This window comes from Zootoca vivipara, chromosome 2 (genome assembly GCF_963506605.1).
Source record: "Zootoca vivipara chromosome 2, rZooViv1.1, whole genome shotgun sequence".
Lineage (NCBI taxonomy): Eukaryota > Metazoa > Chordata > Lepidosauria > Squamata > Lacertidae > Zootoca > Zootoca vivipara.
Window position 1 is genome coordinate 48,451,601 of NC_083277.1, and position 24,949 is coordinate 48,476,549.

General features: G+C 40.5%; 1 protein-coding gene across 2 annotated transcripts; it reads right to left on the bottom strand.

The window, feature by feature from the left end:
• Positions 1-785: 785 nt before the first annotated feature.
• HRH1 (histamine receptor H1) lies at positions 786-24,949 on the bottom strand. 2 transcript variants are annotated; one of them, XM_060271471.1, is made up of 3 exons: positions 24,731-24,949; positions 8,709-8,891; positions 786-7,440 (listed from the first exon to the last, which is right to left on the bottom strand). In XM_060271471.1, exon 3 carries the CDS (start codon positions 4,473-4,475, stop codon positions 3,018-3,020), a length of 1,458 nt encoding a protein of 485 aa, XP_060127454.1. In that variant the 5' UTR covers positions 4,476-7,440; positions 8,709-8,891; positions 24,731-24,949; the 3' UTR covers positions 786-3,017. The 2 variants fall into 2 exon arrangements, with proteins under 2 accessions (XP_060127454.1, XP_060127455.1); XM_060271472.1 differs by lacking the exon at positions 24,731-24,949 and having other exon boundaries at positions 8,709-11,832.

Genomic DNA, 24,949 nt, shown 5'->3' on the forward strand with positions numbered 1-24,949 from the left:
CACTGAAAAGGGACATTTTAAAAATAGCAGCCAGCATGCTATCCAGCTTTGAAAATGGAAAGCACTCAGAAGACAGATGTACTTGCTACATCCCTATCTTACAAAAACATTAAATCCCCAGGCTTGGGGAGTGGAAAAAATTCCCATTAGTCATTTATCTCAAAAAAGTTCACTAGATACCATGTTTAGATTGCTTATTTTGGAAATATAACAGACGTTATGGTCTAGCTGGGGACTAGGATCAGGGAAATCACAGGGACAATAACCCAATACCTTCATTAGAACCAACCAGTGTTTACAATATGTATGGCATAAGTGAGCTATCATTTTACACAGAATTCTTCCTAAGGCCAGATATTAAAAAAAATGCATAGCAGAGTTGAAGAAGGGGAAACATGCAGTCCTGGGCCACACAGCTGCCAATGGCACAGCATACTACGTACCTGGATTCAAATAAACTATCTGTGCATTTAAACTTATTTTTCAAAATACTTGTACAATTTAGGAACTTGCATTTCCCAGGAAAATTGACAGCAAACAGTGTTTTAGGGCATATAATGGAAACTTAGAATTAATTTGCTCCTAGGCAATTGGGTCCTGCCAATTGGTTTATGAAAATGATGATAGCAGTCTCTGAAATGTTTGATGTGTTTTCCTAATTAAATATCTCATTGTAACCTCAGGAATTAGAGTTAGGAGGCAATATACAACATTTTGTATGGGTGAAGCAACATGGGTGAAACGATTTTTGATTTCTGGAATCTTGCCATATTACAGGATTGCGGAAAGCATTCAGAACATGAAGAATAAGAATAGCCTTCATCAAAAAGATTTAGCCAGATGTCACCATAGGCAAAGTAAGAGTCTTATTGAAAAAGAACTGATGCTAATTCATAAGAATAACATCGAGGAATAACCCTTTGAGACAAAAGCACCCTCTAGTTCTGTGAACCTATATTAAAATCATAATTAGGCAGCTGAGAGGTTTGCATATCAGGAATTAAGTGTTTTACCACAATAGATGCAAGTTGAGGGAGAGTTGCTCTTGCTGGGTGTTTGGATGCACAGTAAAATATTGTTTTAAAACAATAGTTCAAGAACATTTGCTAGGTACTTTTAATTTTTTTAAATGAGTTCAACATTAAAACCATTTACAATTTCACATTAATATATTAAAATATACAGAAGACAAAGCATTTATTCCTGTGTTCTATAAAACAAACATAGTTCTTTACATGGTTTCACTTGTGTTTTCTCTAATTTTCAGTCCAGTCTTACTAACTTTTTCCTAACCTTCCAAAAAGTTTGTCACAGTTCTATTACTACTCAAAAGTACTGTGGTAATAGCCGTTTGCACATGATCAATTCATTCATTCTTTCCTAAACCATTCATCAGTTTATTGTTTCCTATTACTTTTCCAGTTCTTCACAAGGATGATTTGCTAATTAACTGTCCACTTCTGTCCTATGTTTCCTTTTCACACAGTTTCTCAAATCACTTAATAATATAATGTAAACAGGCACATCTCTCATAATTTCTTTAATAACATTCAAGAAGTTGCAATACCTTAACAGAATTTTTAATTACAGGTAGGTAGCCGTGTTGGTCTGCCATAGTCGAAACAAAATAAAAAAAAATTCCTTCCGGTAGCACCTTAGAGACCAACTAAGTTTGTCATTGGTATGAGCTTTCGTGTGCATGCACACCTCTTCAGATACCATTTTTCAGATACCATTTTTAATGGTATATTTGCTTTTACATCTCAAACAACTGCTTGAGGTGGAACTAGACATTTTAAAAATTCTTTTAGTAGTACCACTACAGCAAATTTCATAGAATGCTTCCATTGTTGAACTATAGAATCCATAATATAAATATATTTCCACCGTGCAAGAGATATATGTCTGTAAATCTACCCAGTACTCCTTCCCAAAGCCTACTTAGTGATTTCCCAGCAGTGTGAGGCCGGGGGATGCTGGCCTTACAAAGGGTGCCATAATATCCAAGTCTGACACTGTCCTGTTCTCACAGTGGCCAAATAGATGCCCGTGGGAAACCTGCAAGCAGAAACCAAGCACAAGAGCACTCTTTCCTCCTGTGGTTTCCAGAAACCGGTATTCAGAAGCACTGCTGCCTAATTTCTTTAATAAGACTCCAATGATTTTACTCTGCAGCTGGTGTTTTATGGAATGCTGCTCTGTTATTTGTAAAAAGTAATGTTTACAGAGAGCTGAAGAGAGAAGGCAGCAATGTGTCAATTGCAGTTAGCTATTAGATGGGGCGTGTGGATGGTTTCTGGGCAAGTGACTTTGATTTACTGTGAGAACTACGGTACATTGTGAATACTGAAGCACTGCCTTGACATTGAGCTGTATGTGAGTGTGAATGTGTGTTTGGGGGGGGGGGTTGTATGTATCTCTCTTACTTATACACACCAGTAGTGTGCACGGTGTTTTATTGAGTGTAGAAGGACAAGTCCCAACCCCAAGGAGTTTACAACCACTAAGTATTTGAAACATGTTGCAACCAATATTGTGTGCGGTAAAACTGATTGCTGTAATTATCCATCAAATCATTCTCATTGCTCTGGGAACCAGGGAGCATCTAATAATATCAAGAGACAAGTGACAATAGTAAACTGACCACTGAAGTGAAGAAACATCTGTTTCAGCTTTAGAAACTAGGTTAAGTGCTAACATACTTAATTTTGTCTCAGTTTTGTTACAAAGAATATAACTGGAAAATAAAAATACCATGAAAATATTTTCAAAACAAAAACAACCCTGAGGCTAAAACTTGGGAGTGTTTAATTAATAAAGCACAATATTTTACTTAAATCTCTCCTTTTTGTTTTTCACTCTTTTCAATTTCTTCAGTTCCCAAGGATCTTCTAAAAGAATTTGCTGCGTTTGCAATTATTCTCTATAGTACCGGTACTAGAAAGTCAATTTTTCCTTCCACCATGATACTGAGGATCCCCTCCCTCACTCCACCCCAGAATATTCCAAAAAAGAAGCTAGGGTTTCATATGAAATATCTTCTTGAAAGCCTTTTTGAAGTTCTCATTACAGAGTGGATATATAAATGGATTTAAAGTAGAATTTACATAGCCAAGCCAAATAGTAAACATATGAACTGGCCGATTGTAGCAGCTTTCACAATAGGCCATGACCATGAAGAAAACAAAATATGGACTCCAGCACAGCATAAATGCTGCCATTATGAATCCCAATTGTTTGGCTGCCTTTCTGTCTCTGTTCATACGCAACCCTTGATTAACACTCATGGAATGGCTGCGTAGCTTCTCCCATGTCTTTTTCAACTGACGGAGACTTGTGCTGTCTTTTTTGTTGGTATACTGAGGGAAACACCCTTCGATATAAGGATGATCCTCTAGAGTGAAATCAGAGTAATTTCTGCAGGGAGGCTGCTCTGTGTAAATCTTCTCATCCAAAGTCTTGCTTAACTCAAAGTCTTGGGGGCAAAGGTTCTCTGTAATCCGAGTGCTTTTATCGGCACAGTCATACCTCATGTCTGCAGTGCCTGTTTTCATGTCACTCTGTGCAAGGGCTAGAGGAAAACAGCTAAGCTTCACTACTTCATGGTTACTGCAATGAACACCCTTGGGGACATTAACAAAATTGCTTGCTGGATATTTGGCTGCCGTTCTTTTGTTCTGGTCACAGCTGTTCTCATTTGAGACTTGTCCAATATCTTTACTTGCACTTCGGAAACAAATCTTTTGCACTTCTTGCAGCCTTCCACTGTACATACCTGATTTTTCCGAGGATGATATAAAAGACCCATGTATGCGCTCCCGGTGCCGATAATGCCGCTGGACTGCCTTGTATATTTTTGCATAGAACCAAAGCATCAGCAGTGATGGCACATAAAAGTTTATCATGGCTGTCAAAACTTTAAACCACACGATATTGCAAAAATCTGTTTCACATATATTTCCATTATCAGCCCCATTGCTAACAGTTGTGTTGCTGTCCTTATAAAAATTGCGCCAGCCAAGGATTGGGATTACCCACATACAAGAGAGCAGCCAAGCTACTGATATCATAACAGAGGCTCTCGTTTTGGTCCGGTACTTGAGATATTTTAGTGGCTGCTGGACAGAACGGTAACGATCTATGCAAAGTATGAAGAGACTGAATATGGAGGCTGTGCTAGCAACATAATCCATCGACAGCCAAAACAGGCAAGCATTTCTATTCCAGATCCATTTATCCTTCAGCAAGTACACAATGTTTAGTGGCATGACAGCTGCACCAACTATAACATCTGCACATGATAGACTGACAATATAAAGATTGCCAACTGTCTGCAGTTTCTTTTCTGTTCTCACTGCATACAGGACCAAAATATTCATTACAACTGTGATCAGGGAGATGCTACCCAAGACCAGTCCTAGAACAGGTTGAGCCTCTGTAGAATTCTTGTTTGTGGTTCTTTCAGTCACACACATCTCTTCACTAAAGTTAGAAGAAAAGAATCAGTTGGTCAGTTGTTTTCTCCCTGCCTTTGTGAATCTGTAAATGAAAAAGAAAATGTTCCAACAACAGGCTAAGTTTTCCAACAATATTGACAGATATAAGAAGCAAGGAATGAGTTGACTGAGGTAAAAAAGATTACAAAGAAACTATACTGCAAAAATTTGCAAAAGCACCTGGATTTCCAGTCCACATCTCTTGTGCTGTATCATTAAAGGCCTTTTAAACAATTACAATTCATTTTATACATATTTGTATGTATATATCTTTTTATCTTTATGTGTATCTTTATGTGCCAATTATCTTCCCTCAGAAAAAGTGAAAAGGAGTAATGGCACAAAATTCAATTATGGCAGTTATATGAAGTATAGGGCAGATGGGGTGGCATCCAATGAAGTCCCATTAGCGCAAGGACTTCTGCATGTGCAATAGGACTTTTCTTCCCTCTCCTTGTGCCCCTTGTTGCCCACCAGTCTGCTCTAGAAGGATAGGCAATGTAGTCCCCTGCAAACATTGCTGAACTACAGCTTCCATCATCCCTGACCATCATTCCCTGCTGGCTGGGAAGAATAGGTGCTTTGGTCTAAAACATCTGGCAGGCACTGCAATGGCTACCCCTGCTCTACAAAACCATAAATTGTAATCCAGTTACTGCACACTGTATATGTGCTTTGGACTGTTTAGGGAATGTGCCTGATCCATTGCTTCCTATTAGTTATATTAGAAGTAGTATAAACACACTTTCAGATATATATATATTTAACTTGTCAGCAAATAAATTAATAACAGTCCAACCTTGCTGCTTCTGCAAGGTTCTCATTGCTGTACAGTCACTGGAAAGAATGGCTCTCAAAAATACATAAAATGGTCAGCAACTAATAACAGGAAGCTGAAATAAAACTCTATTTCTTCCTGAACTCTTAAAGGCGGAGAGATTTTTGCTTTGTGGTAAATGCTAATATGGTAAATGTATACCCCACCATTCTTACCAAGGGCAGCCTTTTGATATCCTGCAGTGTGATTCTCCTAAAGGAATATCAGTGATGCACCCCTTCATCATCCACTCATATATTTAATCACATTCTCTAACTTAGTAACTCTCCCAACAAAGTCATTTTGGTTTGCTGTCAGTGGAAATGATCAGTGAATGATATGGATGGTGTCTCTTGACTTCCTCCTCTGTCCTTTTTTATTAGAAAGCAAAGAATGGGGGGCTAATTTTTGAACAGCTAGCAGTCAGCATATTTCAGCTTTTAATCTCTGTCAGGTTTCCATTCAATAGTAGTGTAAAACAGCAAAGAAAAGTTCGGAAAGTACATTTTGATCGGCCTCTGATTTTTTGCTGACAGTTTGTCTTTGCCAGGGAATTGCATATTCATTCATCAACAATTCCTCATATGAACCAAGGGACAACTGAGGAAACAGTCCTTCACATGCCACTCACACTTAAGAAAGGTGTTAATCTGCAAAAAAGGGTGCAAAGTTCTATGTTTATTTTTTATGCATTGCAAACTATTTTGTTGATGTTGGGACCAGGTGTTTTAAGTTTCTAATAAAATGAAAATAAATGAATGTATGACTTCTGAATAAATATCAGCATAACCATGTTTTTTCTGCAAATAATAATAATAATAATAATAATAATAATAATAATAAATTTATTTATACCCCGCCCTCCCCAACCAAAGCCGGGCTCAGAGCGGCTAACACCAAATATAAAACAACTGGTTAAAATACAACTCAACACCAAGACTAAATACATAAAAATTAAATTAAAAATGCAGCCTCATACAAAAGGGGAAAAGGGAAAATGGGGGAGGGAATCAGGTTGACTCCAGGCCAAATGCCAGGTGGAACAACTCTGACTTACAGGCCCTGTGGAAAGAAATCAGATCCTGCAGGGCCCTGGTCTCACCAGGTCGGGGCCAGTGTTGAGAAGGCCGTGGTTCTAGTAGAGGCTAATCTTATTTCCTTCGGGCCCGGGACCTCTAAGGTATTATTGTTTATGGACCTTAAGGTCCTCCACGAGGCATACCGGGAGAGACAGTCCTGTAAGTACGAGGGTCCTAGGCTGTAAAGGGCTTTAAAGGTCAAAACCAGCACCTTAAATCTGACCCCGTACTCCACCGGGAGCCAGTGCAGCTGGAAAAGCACTGGGTGAATATGCTCCCATGGCAGGGACCCCGTGAGGAGCCTCGCTGCAGCATTCTGCACCCACTGGAGTTTCTGAGACAGCTCCAAGGGCAGCCCCACGTAGAGCGAATTACAGTAGTCAAACCTGGAGGTGACCATCAGCGCCGCATGGATCACTGTGGCTAGGTCAGGGCGGGAAAGGTAAGGGACCAACTAATTAATGCGGAGAAGGTGGAAAAATGTCGCCTTAGCTGTTGTAGTAACCTGCACCTACATAGAAAGGGAGGCGTCAAGGATTACACCCAAGCTCTTAACGGAAGGCAATGGCACTAATTGGGCCCCCACAAGAGAAGGGACCATGATTCAGAATTCATGTGAAAGAAAAGGCTATTGTCCTCTTTAGAAAAATAGATTTCCGTTAAACAAATAGGCAAACACTTGTAGTTGATGGACTTGTTTGGGGATCCTTTCTTCTTTAAGCACATTTGTTCATAAACTTAACTGGAATAAGAGCAGCCAAAATTAATGTCAGCAGAAGTAAAACTCCTTAAATTGATGAGCACCAGTGACAGAATCTATCCTGCTTTCATCAGCCCCAGTGCATTCAAAATGGTAATAATAGTTATTTAATTATGCAGATTAATCAGTACTTGAATGGATACCATAATACCAGGTGCATGCCTTGTAGTGTTCATGGGATTATTGGCAACCACTTCTTTGGCATCCATCAGAGATGGAGAGGGGTTTGTCATTCAGTCCTGGAATCCTCGTCACTGTATCGGGTTAATATCAACAGTTTCAAAAACTCTGTAGAAAAAAACGTGAACAGCACATGGATGGATAGCATATAGAGGATCATATAACAATTGCATCGGGGGGGGGGACACACATATTATGCTCAGATTATGCATTTGAATGTGCTGTGTTGCTATCAAAAATGAAATACTGGTAGTGGTTTCAAAATTGGAATGCTAGTTTCAGAGAGCTTAATCATGTAAAAGACAATGCAGGGACTTGAGGTTCTCAGTCTCACACCCGTTCACTGTTTAGCTTCAGCAAGACTACTGTATCATGTGTAGATACCAGGACTGGCCCAAGTCATCTTGGCACCTGAGGCGAACCACAAAATAGTTGTTCCGCACACCAGGGGGAAAAAGGTCAGTGAAGATCTATATCAGAAACAAGGGGAGGGGGAAATAACCATCTACACTGGGAACAGGGGTAGGAGGAACAAGGGTGCCCCCACATCCCCAACACTAGCATTGCTGCAGCACCTACTAGGGCATGACAGTGGTGAGGTCAGAGCTATGCAAACCTGCTGGTGGGAGTACTGGATTAGCTCTGTAGGTGCATCACACAGCTCTGACCTCACTGAAGCCCTGCCCCACCCCAGCACTATCCAGCTGAAAGGCAGCAATGCCAACCGTCCAACTCACTGTAACTATGTAATAGATACCGTAACCGGCCGTTTTTCTACTGACCTGAAATACTGTTGTGTTTTTAAAAGGCTGCAAACTAAGAATTTTCTAAGCAAATGTGTTGTTTTTGCTTATCCGGCTTTATTATGCACTCTAATATATAACTTTCGGATAGTCAAAAAATAATTTCAATCATCATGGCGGCAGGGAAACTTCTCTATCCTGCGCATGTTTAAATAATCTGTATTAAGGCATGATGCAGTGTGGTCAGCTATGTGTAGGCTGCTATGCATAGTATGAACAGTTCCCCATAGCATTTTACAATGCAAAAATCTTACAATGAACAATGCAAATTTAAAATTAAAACCACAAAAAGAGGGATGGCAGCATCATGGTGAAAATGATGAGAACTGCATGGCGAGACCAAAGCCTTCTCATAGAATATTCTAGTTCACTAACACAGCTTCCATATCAGATTGATATGGAATTCCTGAGATCACTGAGCTGGAACAGAAAGAAGCTCTCATGCACTGACCCATATTTTCTATATACAGTATACTATAATTACTTTTATGTCTGTGACGTACTGAATATAGGTAAACCAATTTGTTTAAACCCTCTCCTTCCCTGCCCTTTCACTTCTTTTCATCTGCTTACCTGGTTTCAACCCAGCATGTCTATCTGACTTTCATTCAGTTGTGGTGTAGTGGTTAAGAGCGGTAGACTCGTAATCTGGGGAACCGGGTTCGCGTCTCCGCTCCTCCACATGCAGCTGCTGGGTGACCTTGGGCTAGTCACACTTCTCTGAAGTCTCTCAGCCCCACCCACCTCACAGGGTGTCTGTTGTGGGGGAGGAGGGGAAAGGAGATTGTTAGCCGCTTTGAGACTCAGTAGAGTAGTGATAAAGTGGGATATCAAATCCAAAACTCTCTCTCTAAGGGTTTTGTTCAGACAATCCTAACCACACTAACCTGGGAGCAAGCCCCACTGGCTTTAATTCTGAATGAACTTGGTTAGGATTGAGTTGTAAGTATGGATGCAACTCTGACCATAAGCTTGAGAGAATTTAATATCTAGAATATGAATTTCTGCTTTATTCCTTTATTCATGTAGCTACATGTTTGAAAGAATAGGAAACTGGAATCTCATGCTGTTTTAGATTCAAAACAGCATGTGGCAAGTGGTATCTCGATCAGAAAGTAGGTATGAATAGAAAAATTGCTATGATTTAAAAATATAATGTCCAAACTACTAAAGTGGAAAAAGAAAGATAAAATATAATAGAGCAAAAATTGTAAGTACTGTACATGAAGACCCAAGGAGTATTGTTTCAAAAATATAGGCTTTGGTGCTCTGTTCCATTAAAAAGAAGGAAAATGATCCATACCCTAGGCATTAATTAGCCAGGTCTCAGTAATGTTAAAAAGATACAGGCAAATTAGCCATTTTACTGCAGACAAAAACTCAGAATACAGGAAGTCCAAAATAAAAACTGAATATATAACCTCACTGTACTTTTTTATGTCAGAAAAAAGGGTAAGCACTATCAAACACGAAAAATATGAGCATATTCAAAGAACAATAGCCCTTATAAATTATCCCCACATCCTAGTTGCAGTAGTATCACAGTAAAAGACAGTTAAGATTCACACCTCTCGTTTCATCATATAGGTAAGGTGATTTATCCTATTACTTAAGGAAGTATCTGAGAGATTTTCAAAGGAGATGAGCTGAACTGTTTGCCGCATGCCCTGTTGGATGGATCAACCAATTTCAATAGCAAGGGGAGTTCAAGGAAGTCAAAACTTCTGTGCAGTTCACAAATGCATTTCTAATGTGATTAGTTGAGTATTTGGTGATTTGGTATTATATGTTGTTTTGCTTGATTGCTTTTCATAGTTTTGTTTGTTTTACTGTATTTATTGTACTTTTAATACATCTTTCTTTTTTAATCAATATACTCTTCCTTTGGACCAAAAACACAACAAACTTCCAGGGGTACTTGGTGAAACAGAAGCAACAACTAGAAAATGCCACAGAACATTTATTTCAGAATCATTTCTTTACTGGTCCACTGCTATTAGCAGCCCATATAAAAATTATATGCCTTTGCAGCTTGATTTTTCTATGAATTAAAAGATAATTACAGAGCCTTTTACCACAGACTAGAAGTTTAGTACTTTCTGTCCTACAGACAAGTATTTCTTAAGTTAATTCAAATGAACATAAAACAAACAGAACTAATATGCCCAGTATTTTGTGTCAAAATCTTTGTTATCAATGCCTACGGGTAATCTCTTCAAGTCTAATGTACATACTCCCGTGATCTCTCTGTCTTGACAATGTAAGGTGAGGGGAAAGACTGAACTTGGGAGCCAGACCTAACTGTTTCCATGGGCATAGACAGGATTTTTGTTTGGGGGGGGGCAGGACTTTTGTTAGGGGGTGCAGAACCTATGTGATTGGTCAGTTAGTTAAGTATTTCTATTGTTTTACTTGATCTACTGGGAGGGAACAGCTGCCCCTGCCCCCCTGGGCTATGCCCATGACTGTTTCCCTGTTGAAATCAGAAGTACTGATGTTATAATTACTGGCCCAAACTGTCCAGGTGATGGAAAATTGATTTACAGTATTTCATGCAACTCCCCTCCCCCTAACCTTCTCACACAAGGTTCACCCTGAACGTGTGCCATTTCTTACGTTTTCTACCCCAAATTTGCCGCAAACTATCCTGAAACTTACCTTCCCTGCCAAGCTTCAAATCAGTCTGTTGAACCATTTCCTAACTATAAACTGTAGAATCTACTTCCCACCCCATCCTTAAAATAGGGATGTGCCTGTGGGCCTATAAAACAAGTTCATTCATAACGTGCACACAGTAAAATCACAACAATATATATTTTACTACTGGTAGAGATTGAATGAATCATTCCTAGGATATCCACAGGGAAAAAACAGCAGGTGCAAAAACTGCTGTCGCTGACAATCAAATGAGAATATTGATTCACTGTGATGTTTTCATTTGTATGACTACAGGTATAGGAGGGGGGTAATGAAATGATGCGAATTACACCAGCAGGCTTTGACAGATTAAGCAATGGCCGTGATTGAGTCACATATTAAAGAATGATCCAGAAAAGCAACCAGCTTGTGCAGTCCTCCATCAATCAGTGTGACAATGCTGAAGAAAAAGTAATGACATACAAGCCAGTAAGTACATTTTGCTCCCCGGTCAGTCTGTCAACACAAATATATAGTATTAAATTTATTAAGGTTTTCATTGGGCTCTGTGGAAGAAAGTTCTCAGATATAATAAAAATGGGCCAGAAGTCTGAATCAGTACTATCTTATTTACTGCACTCTCCTTGTGCTCAGAGTAGTACTCTGATAGAAGCCTTGGTGACCTGGGGGGGGGGAGGGTCTAGTAAAATAAAAAGCAACATATCAAAAACCATGTATCTTCTACCTACATGATCAGTAAGAAGCAGTTTTGGATAAGACAAAAATGAATAGCATTTTGGTTCTTTGAAATCTGATAATGAATTGTTACTCTCTAACAATTGCAGTTGGAGTCCAGTTTAGGAGAGTAGGTGCTTTTAAAGATAGTTTGGAAGTCAATGGCTTCAATTCAAACATGTCTACTGCCAACAGAAAGGCACTTCTGCTTACGGAACACAGCCTATCTGAGCCCTGGCCACTTCCCTGTGGTGTTGCTGCTACCTCCTCAAAAGTGGTGTTTTAAGTGGATGCAAAAGGGTGGAATGGGAAGGAGATGCAAAGAAAGCCCTGCTACACAAGCAGCGTTCTATTTGTGGTCCACTGGGCCCAAAGGAAGATGCTAGACAGAATTTGTTAGTGCTATTTGAGAAAATGAAACGGAGAACTTTCTGTTAATTGGTAAGCAATGCCATTTTGCTGTGTGCATGCTTTTAATATAATAATGTTAATATTACTTCATTGTGTTTAATTATAATGTATTCTCCAAATAATTTGTATCCTTTAATTTACAAGGCTTTGAAGATATTTCTGAAATGTGTGAAAACCACAAATGAAGATTGGTTATGTTTACCAAGCATGATAAAGCATAATACTGTGAAGATAAGTGGACTCCTCTCATCACAATTTTAGCTCTGCCTAAAACCCCCAGAAATGAACACAACATATGCAAAATAGATAGTAAGTATTGCTGAATTTAAGAAAGAGATAAGGATTTCTTCTGTGGTGTTGCTGTACTTTTATGGACAAGAAAAGTAATTGCTGGTTCACTGTTGATATTATTTTTAGAGGTCTCTGACTACATATGTTTGACTCATTGACACGCAATGCCTTTTTCCTAAATGGCACAAAAAGTACAATTTACAAGTGTCTTAAGTAGTTGATGTTTGAAGAGATTGCACTAGATCTTCACTGCCAATACACTTAATAGTTGACTTATCAAGCTTTGATGGAGCTGAACATATCAAGGAAAATTGATCAGCAGAGACAGAAAAGAATAGTCATTACACATAGGGCGATGTCATATTTTGGATACAGCAACATTTCAATTGTTGCATGATGTTTCAGTTTTAATGTAAAACTTCAAAAGAAAACCTGTTCTGAAAAACATAAGCAAAGGCTTAACAAAACTGACCTCTGAGCAGGGGACCTTGATTTGATTTATATGCCGTTTACAGGTGCTAAACTCGGAGCAGAACTCAGCAGAATAATCAGGAAAGCTTTCAAACACAGCAGACTACTTCCCATGATGTGGAGTAAATGAAGTAATGCATATCACCTTCTGAAAAGGGCCCCTATATTATTATTACTATTATTAATTAAATTTCTATACTGCCCTTCATCAGAACACTGGGTGGTTTACAACATAAAAACACAAACATACATAACACAACAACAAACAGAAACAATAACCCTCCCCGCTCATACAAAGTTTAAAAGGTTATACAGTAGATTGCATAGCTGCCAAGTTTTCCCTTTTCTCGCGAGGAAGCCTATTCAGAATAAGGGAATTTCCCTTTAAAAAAGGGAGAACTTGGCAGCTATGAGATTGTTTCATTAGCCCAAGGTGTGTGAGAAGAGGAATGTTTTCGCCTGACACCTAAAGATATGTAATGAAGGCATCTGTCACTCAGACCCATGCATGTTTAAACATAGCTGCCAAGTTATCCCTTTTTTTTAGGGATTTCCCCTTATGCTGAATAGGCTTCCTCGCGAGAAAAGGGAAAACTTGGCAGCTATGGTTTAAATAAGATGAAGGACTGAGTAAATTTATCCAGAACTGCATTACATTATATAAGACCATTAAGTTTAGGGGTATGCAAGACCATTAAATTCAGAGTCTAAACTACCTATACACATTATTGGCTGCTTAAATATTAAGGTAAAGGTAAAGGGACCCCTGACCATTAGGTCTAGTCGTGACCGACTCTGGGGTTGCGGCCCTCATCTCGCATTATTGGCCGAGGGAGCTGTCATACAGCTTCCAGGTCATGTGGCCAGCATGACAAAGCCGCTTCTAGCGAACAAGAGCAGCACACGGAAACGCCATTTACCTTCCCGCTGTAGCGGTACCTATTTATCTACTTGCACTTTGACGTGCTTTCGAACTGCTAGATTGGCAGGAGCTGGGACCGAGCAACAGGAGCTCACCCCGTCGCGGGGATTCGAACCGCCGACCTTCTGATCGGCAAGCCCTAGGCTCTGTGGTTTAACCCACAGCGCCACCCGCATCCCGCTTAAATACTTAGCAACGTCAAACCATATCTAAAGGCTATGAAAAAATGGGTCAAATTGCATCAGCCACATAGCTCTTTGGATAATCATAGGCCACCTAGAGGGGACAAATAGATATAGGTTCCAACTTTTTCATCTGAGAAGAGATATTGTCCAAGATGGCCAGTAGCTTTATTTAGGACAGCTCTTAGCTAGGATTGCCATTTTTCAAAAAGTGAAAATCTGGATACAAAAGTTGTTGAGATTTTCTTTTCTTTTCTTTTCTGGCCAAAGTTGTCATGTTTTTGAAAAATTTCCAAAAAAGAAAGAGAGAAAAAAGGTTTTGAGCTAATTTTAAGGGAATTTGCTAAAATGAAGACTTCCAACATGAGTAGCCATACATCCGGATTTTCCCAGACATTTCAGCGATTTCCTCCTGGACACTGTTCCCTACTGCCGTATTCTAGCTATGTCCGGGAAATTCTGGAGTCTTCTGGACATATGGCAACCCTATCTTAATCAAAGTGCAAGATGTAAAAATAGATAGGTATCAATTGCTTCAGGTTGAGCATTTTGCTATCAGCAATTACATTTATATTCAAATCACGCACACAGTAAAAGGCTTTGAACAATTACTAGTTATTTAGCACTCCAAATAATGGGTCTACTTGCTCTATAAATTTCTCAGTTCACATTATGGTATCTCTGAAACAATGACAGTATACAGAGGGAAATGTCATAGGCTATCCTTTAGAGAAATCCCAGTGGACTAACTACCTCTATTTGGGCTCTATGAAATTAATTACTGCTACAATACAAGAGTTGGGATACAACATTTTGATCAGATGAAACATCCCTCTATAGGCACAAAAACATGCAAATTTAGATCCAATTAAGCACTGAGTCACCGTGATTAACTTCCATTCGTATTCAGAAGTGGAAGTTTTTCCCACCAGTTTATTAAATTTGAGGGTGGAAGAGAGACATTTTATATTAGTAATGTTATTAAAGAACTATCTGTAATAACCACATCTCTCACTAAACAATATTTCAGACTGAGAGTATTTTCTTACAGGTTCTACACTCAAAATGTGTGAGAATGCTACATGTATTGAAAAGTGATATAGCGCTTCATCACCTAAATATATACTGGCATTTTACCCACTCTTGCTTCTGTTTCCAAATAAGATTAAATGGTCCTGATATGTTTTATATATCAAGTGTGAAACAGTTAGTGGAAACCTTCTGCTAGCTTCTCCATGAAGATTAATAATAATAATAATAATAATAATAATAATAATTTATTTATACCCCGTCCATCTGTCTGGGTTTCCCCAGCCACTCTGGGAGGCTTCCAATCGAAGAATAAAATAATCGATTAAAGATTAAAAGCCTCCCTAAACAGGGCTGCCTTCAGATCTCTACTAAAAATCTGGTAGCTGTTTTTCTCTTTGACATCTGATAAGGCGAAGATAAACTAGAAGTAATTTTACTAGGAACACCTCGGCCCATTTGTCAGGTCGCTGAAACAAAGACACTGAGACAATAAAAACAACACAGGAAGAATCAATAAAACACAAAAAAGGCTACATTGTGAGTGCACACAGAGGAATAAAAATGTCTTCCTTGAAGGCAGCAAAGGGGCCAGAAGAAACTAGGCAAGTCGTTGTTGCTTTTTTACCAGGGCCGGCTCTACGGCCAGGCTGTGTGGCGCTGTGCGCCACGTCGCCGGCCCGCCGGGGGGGGGGGGCGCCACGCAGCAAGCCCGCCCGCCCGCCGGCCACTCCGCCACGCAACAAGCCCGCCCGCCCGTCGCGCTGGAAAATGGGGCGGCGGTGGGATCCGTCGCACCACGGCGCCAGGGCGCCAAAGGTGCTTAAGACGGCCCTGTTTTTTACATTGCTGCCAATTTACATAACGATGTGATATTGCATGCATAAATCTGCATTGCTGGCACCATTTTTTTTAATGCTTTCATCACAATGCACAACTATCAAAATAATTTAGAATAAAGCTATGAAGCTTGAATTAGAAATGTGTGGACCTGCGGTATTATTATATGATTTTGGGCAGTTTTGTTTTTAAGGGAAGGTTGGGTTATCATCTTCTGTTTAGAAACTGTTGGACAAGCTACAAGTACAGCCCACAAATAGGAACAGGACCACCAGTGCTAGTGATGGCACTGTTAGCTACTGAAAGGGGAAGCTGTACAGCAGTGTTTCCCAACCTTGTGCCTCCAGATGTTTTGAGACTACAATTCCCATCATCCCTAGCTAGCAAGACCAGTGGTCAGGAATGATGGGAATTGTAGTCCGAAAACAGCTGGAGGCACAAGGTTGGGAAACACTGCTGTACAGCTGTGAGTCACCTCCAGGATGCCCTTTTCATAGACCCAAGAGAAAGGAACAAAAAGTTCCTTTTTAATGCTTTATTCACTCCTATATTGATTAATCAAATACCGTACTTATAAGCATTATTTCCCTTCAATACATACAGCCTGTTCTAATAATCTAAGCAAATAGATGGTGTGTTACCTCAACATGGTATCAGTCCTACTAATTGATCAGGCCAATCAGCAGATGATAATCTTACCAAGCCAGAAGTAGTTGTAGTCAAACAAAACATCCCATTTCAAGCACTATACTTTATGTACGCATGCAAATGAAGCCTGGGGGAATTTGCCGGTCACTAATGAAAGAGCTGTAAGCCTAGCACTTGCAATGAATTTAGTAGCTACAGCACTTTCGAAGACCATTAATGGAGAAGAAGAAGTGTGCATGCACCCAAAAGCTCATACCAATAACAAACTTAGTTGGTCTCTAAGGTGCTACTGGAAGGATTTTTTATTATTATTTTGTTTCCATTAAGGGAGAGTCTGAGAGGGACCAGACTAAGCCTGGAGCAAGCTATTAAAAATCTTGCAGAGGTTTCAGAATGGCCAAATATATGACAATGGTTAGCCCCAGTTTACCATGCACCATACCTGTATGCACCGCAACACTTCAGTATACAACTTATAATAAATGTTCAGGCAGGTTTCCTAAGTCCATGGCTGAAAACTACTGAGAAGGATTGGATCCACTATGGATTTGTCCACACTTCCACATGTCCTGAATGAGAGGACATGAATTGGAACAAATGCTAACCTGCAGAAAATTCGATTGAGGTTTGCTACGATTCAGTGGTAAACATCAGGTTTTCCTGGGGAAAGCGGTGGGGCAAACGAAAAGCCTCTCAGACCCATGGGTAGAAAGCATGGGCCAAACGGAAATGTGGACAAGCCTTTGGTGGCATATATGTGTCTTTACATATCAGTATATTGTTGCTTCTGAATGCAAATTCAGGCCAACAGTACCCTTAGCACCAACTGTGTCCATAAAGAAGTCGCCAAGTAAGAAGTTGGGGGACATTCACCTAGACCTGACAACATTCGGTCCCTTTGAGTCCTTCAGTCCTTGAACAGGAAGAGTGGCAAAATAGTACTCATATACTCATGGTTATAGGTTCCAAAAAACAATTAGCAGAACATAGGAACCTGCCTTATACTCAGTCCATCTCGCTCAGTACTGTCTACACTAACTGGCACCGCTCTCTAGGGTTTTAGGTAGAGAACTCTCCCAGCCCTACCTGGGCTCTTCTGCCAGCAAAGCAGATACTCTACCTACCACTGAACTATGGCTCTTCTCTCCATTAATTAGTACTTCCCCCCAAAATTAATTAGTGCTTATTATTAGAATTAGGGTAAGCCTTTTTTGTTTCATTTTTTTATGGTACTTATTGTCCAAGTGGGTCTGGTGTAAAAACATCAATAGGAGCAGAAATCAACAGAAAAAGACTCTTGCTAAATGCTAAATGCTACATCAAAGCAAAATTACTTTATCTTAAGACAGCACCAATAACAAAAACCGTATAGAAAAACAATAGAGCTTGGAAATTATTCACGTGGCCAGAGGATAATCAGCCTCAGAATTTGTATTTGCGTCTAAAAACAGAGCACACAAGATTTAGATTTATGAGACTGTATAAGTTTATTTGGTCAGTACACAAAATCCCCAAATATTTCCCAGCTACTGTTTTGAAAACATTTTCCTTGCTAACCTTTGAAATGTTCCACTTCTTTTGCAACCATGGAAAGCCTGCTCCCTATTTCAAATCACTTAATTATCAGCTCCCTGTTGGCAGAGACGTTCACCAGGACAGAAATGAATTCGAATAATTTATTATTGTTTTCTCTGAACCCTCAATATACCATGAAAGCTTAAATACCTTACTTGAACTCCTGAAGATTTTATGGCTGCAATAATTTTTGTTTTTGCTATATAAAAGAAGCATGTGATGACTATAACACACAAGTAACCAGTTTCTTGAAGGGCAATTTGACATTGCTTATTTCTTATCTTTATCACTAGCACTATGAAGCTCTGCAATGGATTTTACAATGTCTTACAGAAAGCTAGTTTTAAAACACATAAATTGGCAGCAATGTAAAATTACAACAGCTACAACCAGCAGAAAAATCATTTTGCAGTCTGCCAAGACCATCAGCAATTTCCAAATGGTCTGTGTGTGGGGGGGGGGGGGTTGGGAGCTGCTGGTTATATGTACAAGTGAGTGAGTTTGAGTGTGTGTGTGTGCGTGAGAGAGAGAGAGAGAGAGAGAGAGAGCATTGAAAATGCACTGCTGAGAACTATTCCTTTACTGTTTTGTTTGATAAGGATAATGCTATTTTCCATTTTCCATCCATCCAGCTTTTGGAAGGCAACACCTTTTCTGTGCTTTCCATCTTTGTTTTTAATATCTTCCATCTGCAGATGTCTTTCTCCATGTGTGTTTTCTTTCACCAAATCATCCAGTCTGAATTCCACATGGTATCATTAGCTCAGGCTAGGGGAGTAGAAGTAAGTTGATCTAATTAATGTTACAACATTATACTTTTTGGAAGAATGTTGAAAGAAAAATGGATAGTTTTTTAAAAAATTGCCTGTAGCATGATCCCACTGGCAGAAGGGAGGACATTATTTCTGCAGATTCACCCTTCTACCTGCACCCCACTTTGCTCCCCTCAAATCTACTATGGAAAGCTGGTGTGGGCGCATTCAAAACAGCATGGGAGATGGCACTGGCAAGGGTGAATCAACAAAAATTGCCTCCCTTCCTTGTGCCAGTGGAAGGAAGGATGTCCTTCCATGAATGGAAAGAACCTTCTGTTCAAAGAAGGACAACTCTGGATCCATGCCTACGTGGAATGCTGGGAATGCTGGGAAACACAGGAAGCTGCCTTCGACTGAGTCAAATCATTGGTTCATCTAGCTCAGTACTGTATACTGTTTGAGACCGGAATCCTTCCCAGCCCAACCTGAGATTCCAGGGGCTATGGGTCCTCCCCAAATGCTGCATGCCACAGTTACAGGCCCTTCAAACAGGATATTCCACATTCACCATAATCATCTAGATCACTGGTGGGTCGGGATCAACGAGTGGGTCGCAGCCTGATCCAAGGAGCACTACCACCATGCAAATCTATGGTAAAAGATTAAGAAATGGGTCCCCAAATGCATGTTTAGGTTAAAGGTGTGTCTGAAAAGGTTGAAGATACTGTATCTAGATCACAAAACCAAGCTATTATATAGTAGCAGTGGCTCCAGACACACCATTAGTGCAAGAGAAAGACTTCGTATCAAGAAAAGTTGTATAAAATATTATCAACAACATAGATACAATTCAACAAAAATGTTTTCCATCTGTCTTCAGCACAGTAAACACATGAATGTCAAATCTTGTACATATCTGATACTTTTATTTTCTAGTCCTCCATCCATATCCATGGGGCTTCATGTGATTATTGTACTTTACCAATACAGTTTCTACAGAAAACGAAGTTAATTTTAATTGTGATTTGTCTCCACTTCTCTGCAGCATTTTGAAGGACATGGATGGGTTGTTGTTTTTAATGCATTATTCAAATACCATAACGGCCTCAGATTGTCCACAGAACATAAACAACTAGTTTATTAGTTCTAGCTCTTCCAGCTCACAAATTGTTCATTGTCTAAATTAGTAAGCACTTTAGTTGGAATGAGTCACTAAAATGTAAAAAAATTCCTTCAGTAGCACCTTAAAGACCAACTAAGTTTTTATTTTGGTATGAGCTTTCGTGTGCATGCACACTTCGTCAGATACACTGAAACAGAATCAACCAGAATCAACCAGAATCAATCACTAAAATGTGTTGCCCCTAGTCACAAGCAAAATAAGTGGCAACTAGAAGAATACAGGACTGGAGTTGAAAGAGTGATACTTTTTTAACAGGGCAGTATCTGAATAATTATTTGTGATCTAATCTGAGTTTAAACATAGACACACTTAGACAAAATATGAAACAAGCGTACTACCTTCCAAGTGTAATTTGGAATAACTTCACTTCAGTTCTATGTGGAAAAGTAAACCAAAACCTAGGGACCCCTGTCATTGGATGTCCCATCTCCTGTCAACAGAGATCTCACAAGAAAGTGCAACATACCCCAGCCCTGAATCCTTCCAACATACAAGCCCCATCCACATATACCACCCATCACGGCAGTTATTCAGCTAGATACTAGCCTAGTTCAGACATAATGCTAAGCCAAGACAGCTAGGTAGCCGTGTTGGTCTGACGTAGTCGAAACAAAATTTTAAAAAATCCTTCCAGTAGCACCTTAGAGACCAACTAAGTTTGTCATTGGTATGAGCTTTCGTGTGCATGCACACTTCTTCAGATACATGCACACAAAAGCTCATACCAATGACAAACTTAGTTGGTCTCTAATGTGCTACTGGAAGGAATTTGTTTTATTTCCCCCCCACAAATGAACAGGCATGGTGATGTACAGAGAGGAGACCATGACTGCTTCACCTTTCCCAGGCTTCTGCTGTTGGTAGAGTACCAGGAGTTAAGCCCTGGTTTGGCTTAGCATTACGTCTGAGCCCAGGCTCGTACTTTTTCTCTCTCCAAGCAAATCATAAGCCAGAGTCAAGGTTCATTCTTGGCTTACAACTCATTGTTTGCTTGAGGGGAATAAACTATGAGCCCAATTTCACACATAGCAGTTAGTCAAACCATGGCGTAACTTTCATGTTGTTGCCTGGTCCAATGCCAGACCCCACAGAGAAGCAGGTCAGAGGCTGCAGAACAATGCTGAACATCTCCATTGCTTCCATCCAGTTCTGAGCTTCTTGCTCTACTCCTGAACCATGACTCCTGAGCCCCGTATCTTCTGCTGGGCTTCTATTGTTACTTGCCTGAATAAATATATCTCTTGTACTTCCAAGTAAGAGGCCTTTTTGTATATGTTGGGTGAGAGCCAGGAAAACCTCTGTCTTTCCACCAATGTGAACTTCCAGTGTGGGAGGACCAGTGGGTCCAATAAATAGCAGAAGCAATAGCCATGGAGATAAATAGCAGAAAGGTGGTGGCATGCAAAGCTCTTTTGAAAACTCAAGAAATTAAGTAGTGTGCAGTGCAACAATAACACCACCTTAAATTCTACTGTCTGTGGCCTCATAGTAATCCTGTCCAAAAAGAAAAGAGGCCATAATAGTAGCAACTTCCTAATACTTTACACTGAGTTTTGGGATAGACAAACATTGTGCCCTTCAGATGTTGCTGGACACAAACTCCTGCCAGCCCCAGCCAACATGGCCAGTGGGAAGGGATAATAGGAGCTGTAGTCTCACAACTTCTAGAAGGGGCCTCACTGACTACCCATGCTCTACTCATATGTGCTTGACATGGTTACTAAATATGTGGATGGGATTGGGATCATTCGCCACTGCCCCCAAACTTGATGCTTCCATGCATCTTGCACCACAAACATTTGTCTGTTTAGAGGAACAAGTAAAAAGGAGCTATCTGTATAGGCATTTTATAAGACTAGGACCCCCATTTGCACAGGGATCTGAATCATGTGGAACTGTATGTACTTTATACAACTGTGCACACATAACTACTCTTTTACACACATTATATTCAATGCACAGATATTTGGGGTTATGTCAGGGCTGGGAATAGCAGGGTGGAGTCTTGCCTCTTCCACATTTTTAATGTACATGTGGAGCATGTGTACACATAAGATATTTCATAGCAAATTACACTTGCATATGGAAGATGGTGCTTTTTTTCAGTCTACAACATTTTTTCAGCCATTGTGTCTAAGATGTCCAATCACTGCTTTTCTGAGTCAAAGCCATGGCAGGAAAAATGGTGACTCAATCTGTAGGGGAGATGTGGTAGACAACAAAGAAGTGCTTATATTTTCTTTTGAAGTGGCAGCAGAAGTGGGTGGGGACCAATGATGCAATTCAACTATGGATTATTTTCTGAACAAACACAATTAGGGTTTTGCATGATTTAAAAAATGCAGAGAGTAATTATGCTTGCTCACAGAGTTATTACCATTATTTCCTCTGTAGTGAATTATCATTGCAAAGTTAAATTTTGCATGGAATAAACACATCAACTAATTTCCCTCTACTTCCTGTTATTACCAGACAGGTTGGACTGTGAAAGAACATCAAGATTAGCACTAGGATTTTACTCTTCTAGGATTGCAAATCTGGAACAAATCTACAGCATATATTAATGTTTCTCGAGGTTAGTGAATTTCAACCAAAGGGACACACTGCCTTCTGGGAACCCACTTCTTGGGCTGTATGCCACTCTCCAAGAATGTGGGCACCCACATGAGAGCACATGCACACAATAGATTGAAGCCAACTAATGTTTACTCAGAGTAGACCCATTGATATTAATATTAGGTCCATTCATTTCAATGGGACTACTCTGAATAAATGTTAGTTGACCCAGTATTTTATTTCAGGCTCGTTGGTAGGTGGGATGAGGGAAACGTTTGGCTACCCCCCCCCTTGCAAATGTAAGTTGTGAAGATCTGCTCAATTCCACCATCTGATTTTACATTCTCTGTGTCTCAGGGCCTTTCCCTGTTCTTGGCCCATAGTGATTTGGAATTTGCACTTTGATGTTGTCCTTTCAATTGTGCCAGAGATGACATGATTTTCGTCCCCTAGTGCTCTCTGCTCTGGTGCCACACCACTGTCAATAAGAGTCACTCACTGTGGAGCAGATCAGAGCACTCAGGAAAAAGGAAGGAGTGCTTGGAACTGCTCTGCTTAGAGGGTTTCTTACACTCAAACAGTGTAAATTTTTTTAAAAAAAATAAAAATTGTTAAATATTTCCTGAGTATTTGGCCATCAACAGCATTCATGAAATATTGGCACAGACTAGAAGATGCATTCTCATTTCCTAACTCCAGCCTGCTCCTCAGCACTCCTGAGTGCCGCTGGTGATACAACTGATGCTGTTGCCACTGGCATATCCAGTTGGGGGTCTGGCAAGTCTATTTAAAAGGCTTGGCAGGCTGTATAAGGCCTGCAGGCAGGAGCAAAACTAGGCTTTATTTCACCAACTCTGCCTGCAGGCCAGGAATTCACCATCCCTGGTGTATATTGTGTATACTCACAATGCACACTAGCTGAAAAATTAGTACTGAGTAAGCTTCAACTTTTGTCTACTCTTACGTTGCCTATGATTTTGGACACTTGCTCAAAAACTAAAGAGGGCATATTTCCAGTAACCTTCTTAGAGCTGATTTCATTTGAGACTTTGCCATGAGGCCCAACACTTTTGGGATGATGCTGTACATCAGAGTGGGCCTCCTGATGTTGTTAGTTTAATGATTTCTAGCATCCAATAAGGTAAGCTGATGTCTTCCAAATTGAAGTACCGGTAAACCATCACCACTCTCTAAAAAGCTGTTATGCGGGAAGCATGTTAAAAGCATGGCATCATTTAAAGATTTGTGTGGTTCGAACGAAGGCTCTATGGTTAGGGTTGGCACAAAAGGAACTTCACTCTGAGGATAAATACCAACTGGGGGGGTTAATTTGGCCAATAATGGAGTGGGGTTCAGCCACCTTTCTCCCTTGCTGAGTTATTATTTATTTATTTATTTATACCCTGCCCATCTGGCTGGGTTTCCCCCGCCACTCTGGGCGGCTTCCAACAAATACCAAAATACATTAAAATATTACAGATTAAAAACTTCCCTAAACAGGGCTGCCTTTAGGTGTTTTCTAAATGTCAGGTAGTTGTTTATCTCCTTGACCTCCGATGGGAGGGCGTTCCACATGGCAGGTGCCACTACCAGAGTTCCTGATCTGAGGGTGCCTGCTGCTGTTATTGATTTAATTTTTAAAAATCCCACACACCACAGACAGGGAAAACACAACCATACATTTCCCATATAATTTAGTTGGGTCCTAACTTGGGCAGGAGTCATCGAAAGCCAACGCAAGAGATCATTATCGATTCTCAAAAAGCCCCATAGAAGACAAACGTTAAGCGCAGGCCTTAGTAGGTTTACTCAGAAGTCTCATCGAGCTTAATGGGGCATATTCCTTGATAAATCTTTTTATAATTTCAGCCTGGACCATTTTGTTCCTTACAGTTTCTGCCCAGTGAGAGTGGAAGGGCAGGAGGCAATGAAGCAAACACCAAGCAGAGGCTAAGGCAGCGACAGGCAGAACTAACGAATCTAATTCCCTGCAGGGAAACGTGACAGGCAGTGGCACCCTCTGGGCTGCTGAGGGCAGATTGAAGCCGGTGGGGCAGTAGTGGCCGTGGGCCCTTATGGACCAGTCCTCACTGTTTTTGTGAACCAAATAAATGTTTATCCTACCCCTTCTGCTGCCCCCCCCCCGCTCCCAACTCCGCTGCCCTTTTCTGCAACCAAGTCAGAGGCTTGGTTGTCCCCCAAATATCAGTTTCTTTTCTCCCTCGCTACCAAATGCTTTCCTACCCTCAGCAGGGTAGAAAAAGATGATAATAATCCCCGAGGAAAGCCAGACGTCCCCCGTAGACGTGCATGGATGTCATCTCCCCGCTCCGCCATCCTCCCGCGTTTCACTTACTCACCGACGTGGGACTGAGGCAGAGAAAAACTGACGCGAAAGTTTTCCTTCTCTTGAGAAATGGGCGCGGAGAAATTCCCGAGGCTTCTGCAGGTCTGCAAGCCGGAGAAGGCGCCTCAGCCTCTTGTCGCACGCTGCTGGTCCCGCCGCTCCAAGCGCGAGCAACCTCACCCTCGCCCAGCTCTATTGCTTATGTCTGGACTCCGGAGGCTTCCCCTCCGAG

Coding starts and splice junctions, on each gene's coding strand:
- HRH1 (XM_060271471.1), bottom strand. CDS start 4,475: ATGTGTGTGACTGAAAGAACCACAAACAAGAATTCTACAGAGGCTCAA.